At 39.8% G+C, this 11,899-nt stretch overlaps 1 protein-coding gene and 1 long non-coding RNA gene across 2 annotated transcripts; both read left to right on the forward strand.

Moving 5' to 3' along the window:
• The first annotated feature begins 2,904 nt into the window (after positions 1 to 2,904).
• LOC111328232 (uncharacterized) lies at positions 2,905 to 6,395 on the forward strand. The gene is made up of 3 exons (XR_015990812.1): positions 2,905 to 5,161; positions 5,796 to 5,854; positions 6,344 to 6,395. It is a non-coding gene; the product is annotated as an uncharacterized LOC111328232 (long non-coding RNA).
• A 393-nt stretch (positions 6,396 to 6,788) lies between these two features.
• On the forward strand, positions 6,789 to 11,854 carry LOC111328230 (uncharacterized). The gene is made up of 9 exons (XM_022932626.2): positions 6,789 to 6,891; positions 7,002 to 7,063; positions 7,290 to 7,433; positions 7,657 to 7,716; positions 8,082 to 8,396; positions 9,161 to 9,232; positions 9,315 to 9,460; positions 9,836 to 10,013; positions 10,176 to 11,854. The coding sequence occupies exons 5-9, from the start codon at positions 8,231 to 8,233 to the stop codon at positions 10,433 to 10,435; spliced, it is 822 nt and encodes a 273-aa protein (XP_022788361.2). The 5' UTR covers positions 6,789 to 6,891; positions 7,002 to 7,063; positions 7,290 to 7,433; positions 7,657 to 7,716; positions 8,082 to 8,230; the 3' UTR covers positions 10,436 to 11,854.
• Positions 11,855 to 11,899: the final 45 nt, after the last annotated feature.

Consider the following 11,899-nt stretch of genomic DNA (forward strand, 5'->3'; position numbering starts at 1 on the left):
CCTGTGGAAAAAAACAGTGAAATGAAACATGATTGCTATAAATATATTGTGTTCATAAGCATAAGGATAACATAATTACGTTTTGTCATTGATAGCTTTGAAAATCAACTTATTGACATTGTTCTACATAAACCGTCATGGTTTATCCAAGTGGCTTTAGAGGAAGGGAACGTTTTCAGGTTGGTGCAACTTATCAGGTTGGTGAAGCTTGAGCAATAGCACGGTTCAGAGCTCTCTTCCCAAAGTATCTTTTAATTTATATTCTGTGGACTCTTTTAACTGATTTTCCTCCAAAAAATGCTGGCAACAGTGTTTTTACACTCTCGGTCATTCGATCAAGATTCGACCACGACTAGTATTTGGTGCGCTCTAGACTTCGATATTCAACTCTACTCCAAACTTACAAGAAGGCGTCGCTTCGATTACGGCATCAAATCAAGCTTTTCCGATCAAGTTTACTGATGCTTGGAGGAGACATAGAACCAAATCCAGGCCCAAACCAACAACTTAAAGTTGCTTTATTTAATGCTAGAAGTTTAGTGAATATGCAAGTCTGCATTCCTCGAAGCTGATGTTTATTCAAGAAACTTTGATATTATAGCGGTCACTGAGACTCAGTTGGACGATTCCATCAGATCGTCCGAATTATTTCCACAGAAGTATCGGGTGTTCAGACAAGATCGAGTTCGCAAAGGAGGCGGTGTGTTAGTCGCTATCAATGAGAACATGATTTGCGATGAACGTGATATATTGGAAGGTAACAATGCTGAACTTTTGATGATCGATATTCATTATTCAAGGGACAAGTCATTTGTGTTTGGAGTGTTTTTTAGACCACCATCCAGTGATTCGAAATGCCTAGAAATACTTCGGAGAAATCTAGAATCTTTGTCGCACCTATCAAACATCATACTGGTAGGTGACTTCAATTTTAAAGATATCGATTGGAAAAACAATTTATTCTTGAAATACTCATTTAATTATGAGCTTTTCTCTGATATATTATCTGATAATTTTTTAAACCAAATGGTCCTACAGCCTACAGGAGGTGACAATATACTGGATCTTATCCTAACTAATCACAGCGACATGGTTTCAGATGTAGAGGTTGGAGAACCAATATCTGATCATAACATCGTTACATTCAAAGCAAACGTTAATTTTTACTAAAGAAAATCTTCTATAAAAAAGTTTTATAATTTTGAGAGGGCCGACATAATTAAACTTCAGGTCAGGCTTGAATGAATTGTTCAAACATATGCCATGGGAATGTGTATTTGCTTCGAACACTATTGACTATGATGGAATGCATGGGTTGATCTTTTTAACGCTGCAGTCGACCGGTGTGTTCCCAAGAAAAGCAAGAAGAAAAATCGCTGCGCCCCGTGGATCTCAAATGACATAAATAAACTTGCTCGTAAAAAGAAACGTTTTTAAAAGAAGGCCAAAGCGCGTGACAATGCTGATTTATGGTCCAAATACAAGAATGTAAATAACATGCTTAAACACGAAGGCGCACTATATAAGAGTACGTGACAAGTTGGACTTTGTGTGGACCATCATGGACGCCATGCTTAGAAAACTGATAGCCTTGATTTGTTTTGACATTTTTCAATCGGAGTGATAACGGAATGCTTTAATTGGTTTTCCTTACGATTAGAGTATTAAGCTAAGGGAAGACTGCTTACATTTATTATTTTAAAGAGGTGTACATTATTTTCCTTTTTTATTTATTTTTTCCTGGGTGCAGTGATAGTAGAAGTAAATTCTATTTTTATTTTCTCGATCAGGCTCTCTGAGCATTGCAGAAGCTCTTTAGAAGTTGGATTTTGTGTGTGCCCTGGACGCCATGGTAAGAAAACTGAGAGCCTTGATCTGTTTTTACATTTGTCAATCAAACATGGAGTTTTTGCCAAAGCAACCTTTTTATCGAGTTGGCTTTAAGCACATACATGCCTTTCTTGATGAGACACGTCTGCCATAAAATCCGTAAGAAAACGCTCAGACATAAAAGAGGGTGGTAAATTAAAGGGAAGGGGAACGGTCGTTTTACCATTCACTAGTTTCGAGAAAACCCTAACAAACTATACATCACAAGAAAGCTTAATAAATGCAGTTTACGATAAAAATACAATTCAGGCGTTTTTTGTTTAGAGAGTATCAGGGGCCGGTAAGGCGCCAAACGACCGAGGTTCCTTCTATTTAATTTACCGGGTATCGGATCCCTCTGCCCGAGGAAAATGGCTCCACAGTCTTATTCACAAGGCATCAATCAACTAAAGTGTATCAGGCTTTTCCAATATTCTTATTGGTTTTCTAAATATTCGCATCTGAAGTCAGAGTAGCGTAAAATATGCGAAACGCGTTGTGTAGATGTACGCAACGTGTAAAATATTTCAAAATTCAAAATTTCCTGAAACTCTTTCGTTCCTCATTATCCCTGGAATGTTTTGGCGAAATTTCACGGAAATCAGTCAAACCGACATACTCCATAAAGTTGCTCAAATTGGATGTATTCCTCTCAAAATAAAATGCGAGATTTTAGCTTCCGAAGGTTTGTAAACAACGAGCGCCACACGTACACCAAGAGATTATCTCGCCTCTTTAAACCGCGAACCAATGGGAAGACGGGACCTCATGGCGTCAATGACAATGCATCAAGAGTTTCCCGGGAAAATATCGCATAGCAGTCACGTAGTTTATCTCGCTCTGTTTAACGTTGAGTAACAGACAAAATTGGCGAAGAAAAAACCCGCGGCAAAAAGATTAAGTTGGAGAAACTGCTGAAAAACAAAAGAGCCAATCGACAAACAGCTTAAGTAATAAAGACTGATAGTTTCGAGATGAACTGTTTGGGGCTGCGTCGGTGGGGGTAACGAAATAATTTGGATATATCAACAAAGTTGAAATGGTGAATTGGCTACCGTAACGATTACAAAAGCTGACGTTCCGAGCGTTGGCCCTTCGTCGGAGCGAATAGAGGAATTGTGGGTTGTGTGTGCTTTGAAAGGCAGAAAATGGAGCTACGTTATTGGTGGGAACATGGCAACGACAAAAACAAGAATAAATTAGTGGAATGAAAAGCGTTCGTTGATCCCTGTGGGATTTAGACTGCCGGTTTGAAAGATGAGCTTTTGCTCAAGATTTTTACGGCTTTCCGTGCCACCTAAGTGTAAGGAAAGACCGCAGATTGCCATATGTTGCTTAGAATGATTAGGTAAATTAAACTGCCTAGCGACTGGTTTCGATGTGTCCTTGTCATTCCTTTCCACGTCTCGAAGGTGTTCTCGGAATCGGTCACCTAGTCTTCTGCCTGTTTCGCCGATGTATATCTTTTTGCAATAAGTGCAAGTTATGCAATAGATTACATTGGCGGAGGTGCGCGTGAAGTGATCGGTGATCTTAATGGATCGTTTAGGTCCCGATATTTTATCAGTGTTGTGAATGAAAGGACACGTTTTGCATCGTGCACGAGCGCATTTAAAAGTGCCTGGTTGGTCATTAGTCTGAAAAGAACTTCTGACCAAAAAATTGCCTATGTTTTTGTCGCGTTTGAATGAAATGAGCGGAGGCTGCGAAAAGATAGAGCTTCTCTCTGGATCGTTTTGAAGTAATTTAAAGTTTTTAAGAATGATGGATTTAACTCAGTGGTTGTGAGGGTGAAACGTGAGAGTGAATGGAATGCGATCGGAATCTTCCTTATGCGACATTTGTAGTGCTGAATGTCGATCAATAAGTTGGGCGCGGTGGTAACCCGCTTGAACGACAGAAACAGGGTGACCACGTTTATCGAAAAAAGCTTAAGTAATACCCTTATCGCTTAAATGAGTTCCCTCCGGTAGTTTTATTCGTGATTTGCGGCGATTGCTTATTGCCTGGTACTTGCTTATTGAAAGGTAACTTTGAGTTTAACCTTATGTATGACAAATGTAGATTTAATGGCAGCTTCTTTGTTCGTAGTTTGAATGCCAGCGTGGAGAGGAGTACCAGGACTGGTGTTTCTCCTGACAAAATGGTGCCATTTCCCTCCTTTTTGGGCCTGTTTTCAATTCCTTTGCCTGGAGACTCCTCTCTAATTTTGATTTCTGTTTTTTATCCATGTCTGAGAAGACTTTCCACCAGCAGAGAACTTTCACGTGTGAATTTTTTGAAGTACGCCATGAAAACAAAATATCAGTGCGAATAGCATGAAATTGCCGCGAATAACACCTGGGGGATCACCCTTTTATGAGATTATGACACCCTCCTGATTTCGTAACTTTTATTTGAAAATAAGTTTTCCTAAATAAGTCGGACGCTTTTTGAGATGTTAAAATTTTTCTTTTTTGTAAACGTTAGGTAAAATGTCTCACTTCAATCTATTCTAATAAAAGAAAACAAAAAACCCCTTTATCGCCCTCACAAAACCATTTTAAATGTACATTCTTAAAACGATCTAAAAAGCGAGTGAGAGCTTAAATTGTCTCAGATACAAACTTTGCGGTAGCCTACGTGAGCCGCTTGCTACCCAGTTGATAGAATTGTTTACTTATTATGCTGTAACCTAAAAGTTGTATCTGCGTAGGGTTTTAAAAAGCGTTTAATTAAGTTACTGTTAGGTGATGAAATTAGTGTTTGCGTGTAAAATTTCGCCTGGAAGAGTGCCGGGGGGAGGGGCTTATATGGTGTATAAAGGGACGTGCTGCCAGACAGGGTATTGTTTTCTGGCCTCTCTTTCTTGGACAGGTTCTGAAACTTTCCGGTTATGTATGAAAACGTCAGGGTTTGAAACCCTTTGCTGCACCCTTCTACCCCCACTCGAGGGGGGGGGGAGGTTACACCTGTCCACATAGCTGTGTCCAACACCGCTGCACTAATAGCCTATCGGCCAAGACCCCTAAAAATTGTGTTCATTTCAGCCCTACCCTTAATGGAACGTTAAGCTAAGTTCTAAAATTAAGCTTGAATATTTTAGACAAAATTTGCTGATTTCCTTATTTAAAATTATCTCGAATTTCAGAACAATTCGAATGTCAACACCACTGTTGCTGAGTTGCTTCAACGAGCAGCCCAGATGATAAGCGATGGGAATACACAAAGCACACCATCGACGAACATTCCAGTGGCGGGCCCATCTAGCCCAGTTGTCGACGAGCACCGCAGGTTGTTCAATCGACAACTGGTAATTTAAGGCTTCTTATTTTTCCTATTAGAGGTTCGATGCGCCGCAATGCCCTACATCCACGCTTCTATCACACTCGCTAACACTCTAAACCACACTTGAGCGGGTCGTGTACCACACTCGAGAGGGTCGTGCAGTGAGCGATGTACGCCAATAAAAATGTCTCTGCACGGGCTAGATCTCTGGTGTCGAGTTGTTATGCTCTTTAAAATGTAGACCTTATTTACATTACTTTAAACAAAAATGAAAACTTTTAGCCGACAGGTAGCTTGTTTTGGCAAGCTGTGAACACTTAATGGATCTTAAAGGCTTTCAAGTTTTCTCTTCTCAGAGGAACCTTCCTGACTGGCATATCAATCAATTTTCCCATGCTATGCGTGTTTTCCTTTTTTATTACCGTATACAAAAATGTCCTTCGCCCTTTGAGAGCGAATTTGCTCTTTCATTCGCGGTAACTTTACCCGTGCCGATTCATTTCATTTGTACTTGATAAACGTATTCCGTACCATTAACTTCTCATAAAATTCAGAAATGTATTCTGCTTTTTTTGAGTCCTGCAAGGAAGGCATTAGCATAGGCATTTCCTCTAATAACATTTTTGCCACTTACAGAGAGTCCATCCTTACGCGAACAGGCGGCATAACCGTGTAAGCAGTTCCTCCCACAGAGCACAGAGAATCCCAGAAAATAAAGGTAACTCATGATCACAGATTTTTTCTACATACAAAGGGCCTTTTGCAAGACCCTTTTGACCGGAACACTGGCCCCTGCGCCTACAAGCCAGGTATTCTGAGCTTGTTAACTTGAACTTTTCTTTAAGCCGGAAAAAGAACTAAGCGACACCATCCTATATTTAACACTTTGAAAAGGTTTTAAGAAGTCTTAGAAATGAAGGAGCATTGATAAATTTTCCTCACTCCTTTTTGTCATTTAGTGGGACTGACTTTGTGCATTTTTAATTCGGTGCGCTCTTGTCTGTCACTAGTCCTTCTAATAAACCCGAAACATTATAAATACCATTAAATCATACATAAGTTAATTTGCATGCAGTATTGACCTTCTCTCTGAGGGAGAAATTACTGCTCAACGCCATTAGGATGACTTTTTCGATAGGATATCATTTAAGAGTTTACAACTTAATGCAATTACAACTTCTTCAAACAACGCTATAATTTTTAACAGAAAAAACCATTACCAGAACTTTTGTTTGTATTGCTGGGCGTGACCAGCTCACCCTTCCAACAAACCGCGAGAAACTTTTATTAAAAGAAAATGGGCTTGGAGAGAAAAAGGTGCAGATCCCCACGAATGCATCGAAGGAAGAGGTGAAGCAAGTTTTGTACAAGTGAGTTACATAACTCTCAAACCCCTGCCAGTTACGATCTCAATTTCCTTTTTTTCGTAGTCTTTCAGCTCCATGCGTTAATAAACCTATTTCTTGTGTTTGTATTTCCAGGGCCTTTCGTCCATTACAAAATTGTGGCGGATTCGAAATGCTGTTGTGCGCAGACAACTCGCGTACCAAGTTACAAGTGGTTAAGTATGGGTCTTGCAATACCGACGACCTGAGGTGTTTGGGCATGGGCCGAGTTTATATTCGGCCCATATAAGTAGATATCACTTTGGGGCCGGGGGACATAGAGGATGACGATGAACATGCGGAGGAGTGCCTGCTTTGTAGGGAGTCTATCCCACTGCGTGGAATGCGAGTCCATATGGAAACGTGCCGGGTTTGTGTTTTGGCTAGTTTTTGCTGGTGACGTTTTTGCGGCTACTCCTGGGTAAAATGTCGAGTCTTCTGCTGAGACTAGAATTTTGTTTTGGAATAATTTGTTTTTAGGGTGAAACAAGGCCTGGAGAAACATCCGGCGATGATCTCCCGCCAGCATTTGGCGAGAGGAGGTAAGTAGAAGTGGTCACCCCACTTGCTAAGTGGTTATCGTTTCCGCGCTTTTAGAAAGTACTAAAAATTTTTTTTTTTGGTATTCCATGTAGTTGGAAATTCCTTTTGTAAAAATTGTTTGGTTTTCATTTCCCCTACAATATCAGTGACTTCATACTTTATATTGATATTTAATTTGGAGCATTGTAAGGCGGTCTTTATAAATCAATATAATCAATATCTCAGGGGGGAAGAACGAGATAACCCAGCAGAACTGCCAGATCAGCCTCCTGGTGGCATTGAGCAGAATTCACCGGAACTGCCAGAACAGCCTCCTCGTGCTACTGAAGAGGCTTCAACTAGTCATGGCGAGGCAGCCGCCAAGGAAGAGTGAGTTTCTTAAACATGTTAAAATGACCCGTGGAGGTTGATTATTTAGGGGCCGCTGAAGAGTTTCTCAAGTGCGTCTAAAGGAATGAAACGCAACCGTGTGTATATCCATTCTACCCTGCTGTTGCCATCATACTCTAATTTACAGTCGATTGTAATGTCATGAAACTTCTACCATCCCACTAAAAGCCCCCTCAAATACTAATTTCTGCTATCTATCTAGGGAACCTGTCCCGTACGAGGAGCATCTGAGCAATGCAATAGAGGAAACATTAAAAGCTATGTAAGTGCAAATTGATAGAATTATGCTTAGTACATTCTGCTTGATTGTCTTTTCCGTACTCTACAGTGTAGTCGTTGTTCGTGTATATGAACTTTTGTTGTGATGTCGTTTTAAGGGAAGGAAGGGGGAAACTAGGCGTCTGTCCAATGATATCATGTGCTGAGCACAACCTTTTATGTGCAGAGATCCGTTAGTTGATATTACCACCCTTACTTTGGCACTCAACTATTCGTGTAGGAAGCTAATACAATCGGGCCAACTGCTCGTTAGTAGGCCGCTTTAGTGCAGGTGTTACCGGCATACTTTTGGGTATTATTCAAATTTTACGGGCGTTACGCATCTTTGATCATTTCATTTTATTTCAGGGCTACCTGTGACGAGCCTGTTACCGTCTTAGGGGAGTTCAGGCGAAGGCTACAACGAGGGCGCATACTTGATCTTCAAAACGACTAGGAAGTGTGAGGGAAAGACCACTGAGATATTTGTCTCTCGTTACCGCCTCTTCGATGACGCAATGGAAGAGATATTGAGGGAAGATCCGCCAGCGATTGATTGTAGTGTTCCTTTAGAAGTGATCTTCACCGGCGAGGGCGCTCAAGATTATGGTGGTCCAAGGCAGGAATTTTTGGGCATGGTGATGCGCGAAATACGTGACAAGCTCTTCAAGGATCAAACCCGACGCAAATGTCCGTCGATCACTCTACTTATCCATTGTGAAATCTCAACTGTCTTATGCCACCGTTGTCTGGTCACCGCATCACATATACTTAAAGCTTAAAATAGAACGCGTGCAGCGCAGAGCAACCAGATGGATATTAAAGGAAAGACTGCACGAATCCTCTTACAAAGAACGCTTAATTAAGTTGAATATGTTGCCTCTTTGTTATGACCGAGAGATCAAAGACTTAATATTTTTTTATAACTGTCTGTACGGAATATCGCCTATTGACGTTAACAACTTTGTTAATTTTGTTCCCCACAACCGCACAAGAAACTGTTTTAATCCGGAATTACTGCTGAAAACTCAGTCCTGTAAAACATCTTTATTTAAGGCCTCATATTTTAATAGAATTACAAAACTGTGGAATATTATGTGTAAAGTAGCTCCTCCGTCTTCCTTAGGTACTCTTTCATCCTTTAAGAACTTTGTCACTAATCACTATTTTAATTTATTAGCAAATGTTTTCGATATTGACCAACCGTGTACCTGGTCAGTGTTTATAGACTGTTCCTGCCATAGAACTCATTCGCACTGACTTAAAACTTTGTAATATTTATTTATTTTTTATTCTGTAGGGAGTTTCCTTGCATGGGTACTCACGTCCCGTTCGTTACTCCCTTTTGGCAATTTTTTGTACGTGTAACTTCTCGTTTATTACTTTTGTAACTCAGTAGAATGCCAATAAAAGAAATTAAAAAAAAAAAAAAAAAAAGGAAAAAGGAGGAGGCTACATTATTTTTGAGAAAAAAGAAGCATTGGACAGGAAACAGTATTATGGAGCTGCCCTCGTTTTTGGTAAACATGCAATGCCTACGGAGACTCACCAATGTCATTTTCACTTAGCAAAGAAAAAGTGAAATTTACCTTTTTATTGCAGGTTTCAGTTTGTTGCAAGGTGGTCCACTGCCTAATTTCCTTGCTGATAACCAGCTTCAGCGTATCTTCACAAAAAATGATTTGACCAATCTGGGGGAAGCAGAAACCCAATTTCGGTTAGGACTCGAGAGATTCGGACTTGTTGAGGTAAGCTTTCACAGTGACCGGCTAAAACCGATGGTCTAGTCTTCACCCTTTACTAAGCGAGAGAACAAAATTTAATCAGTTTGACTAGAGTGGAACCTTGCAATACCGACTCTCGCTAAATACTGAAAGTTTCTCTTCAAGCGCTTCCTACGAAAAAACCCACCTTAATTTCTTTCACAGATGATGGGCTGTTGTCTAATCCCCTTGGGATCTCTGATTTAAGGAGCTGGTCTAAAAATTGTTGGAGGAGAATTGGCTCTTCCCTTTGATCCTCTCTTGCCCACACAAAAGATTTGTATTACCTTTGTATCTTATAATTTTACAGATTCCATACTTTCCGGGAAAATAAAGCTTGTTTTCTTCTTAATCCTTTAGCTCCTTCATAGGAAACCGAGTCTTTTATTCCTCTTCCGAAAGACAGCAGTGCTACCTATGACGTACCCCAAACTGGTAAAACTGCTGGACCTTTTTTTTTCCGACGAAGCAACTAATCGAAGGCAGCGGGAAGAACAAACATACGGACTCTTCCTGAATTACTTGAAAGAGGTGTCAGGTAACTGTCGTTCTCTTTTCTCTGGTCTAAGAAACATCACCACCAGCTAGACAGCTGTAACTTTGCTTTATGCCAATTGAAATTTTCCACAGAGTGCGTAAAAAAGAATTGGGATTTTGAGCGTTATAATTGCACTGCTAATTTTTGTTTCTCTCTTTTTAGCTGGAAGAAGGGTAGACGGCAATATATCTCTCCATAGCATTTTGAAGTTCGTCACTGGATGCGAGAACGAGCCTGTTCTGGGTTTCCAAATGAAGCCCACTATTTGTTTTGATATGAACATGCCATCTTGCCTTCCTATGAGCAACACTTGCATTAGTAGGCTGACTTTGCCCATAGGTGAGAATGTATCAATGACCAAGGAAGAAGTGTTCTCTTTCTTTGACTACGCTTTCGCAAATGAATACTTTGGCCGTATTTAAGTAAAACTACTGATCTATGATTGACTCTCTTTGACAAAGTGGTTTTTTATTCAAAAGTTGAATTTGGCTTCTGTGCTCTAAATCAAGCGACGAATTACAGCAGCACTGTCAAAGCGAAAAGTCGTGTTTATTACACAAACTTTAGAGCAAATTTCAAAAGTCTACTTAAAAAAAGTGCTATTTTAGGCTGTACAACGGCCACAGGCTCAGTTGGTACAATTCATATTAGCAATGTTTGTATCCACTGCGAAGGATCGTGCATCATACGTATTTAATACCGCTGTTCAAAATATATATGAACTTCATATATTCATTTTATCTGATTTATCATCACGGGTTTATTACGAATCAACTTAACGGCCTGCTCCCAGTTGGCTTGTTAGCTAAATTGGTAGAGCGCTGCACTAGTATCGCAGAGGTCAGTGGTTCGAATCCCGTACAGGCCTGTTTTTAATTTTCAGGTCTGATTTTCGCTATTGCATAAATAGCGCTATCTACTGCGAAGGATCGTGCATCATACGTAAAGCTAACAGTGTTCTTGGCTTTGTTAGACGGATTGTTGGACCAAAAAACCCGGACTTGTTCTTTAAATTGTACAAAAGTCTTGAAAGGCCAATCCTGGAACACAGTTCCCAGTACGGTCGCCGCATCTAAAGAAAGGACGCTCATAAACCCGGACTTGTTCTTTAAATTGTACAAAAGTCTTGAAAGGCCAATCCTGGAACACAGTTCCCAGTACGGTCGCCGCATCTAAAGAAAGACATTGCTACTCTAGAAAAAGTCCAAAGACGAGCTTCCAGATTTGCGCTTGGTATAACTGCAAATGATATGTCGTATGAAGATCGATTGAAACGACTTAAATGGCCATCATTAGCAAAAAGGAGAACTTTATCATCACTCACTGAATGCTACAAGACAATAAATGAACCGAATTGTCTAAATCCATACGAATTCCTTAGCTTTGCGGATAAATGCAGACCGCTGAGATCCAACCATCGCTTCAAGCTTAAGACGAAATCTGCTAAGTTAAATTGCTATAAACATTCTTTCTTTCTTCGCATTGTTAATTTATGGAACAATTTAAGACAAGAGACCGCTGAAGCAAAAGACTTAAAGAAATTTTAGAAATAATCTAGTTGATGAATTTTCTTAAAACACGATTTAGACTAATTACCATTTTAAACTTTTATTTTATAAGTATACCCAATTGCATATACATAGCTTTTGAATTTATAGATAAGTAATTAGGATTTTTTAATATTGCTACATATGTTAAGGAGGTGGACTAGAAAGGGATAACCTCTTCTACCTCCTTTGACAATCGTTGATATATTTTTTCTTGTTAATGTATTGTTTGTTAGTTTTGTTTGCTTTCTGTGTGTGATTAATTGTGAATAAACTACTATTATTATTATTATATTCATCTTTTGTCCCTATTTGTACTCTTCTTGAAAGCAACCTTCA

The sequence above is a fragment of the Stylophora pistillata genome, chromosome 8 (assembly GCF_964205215.1).
Source record: "Stylophora pistillata chromosome 8, jaStyPist1.2, whole genome shotgun sequence".
Lineage (NCBI taxonomy): Eukaryota > Metazoa > Cnidaria > Anthozoa > Scleractinia > Pocilloporidae > Stylophora > Stylophora pistillata.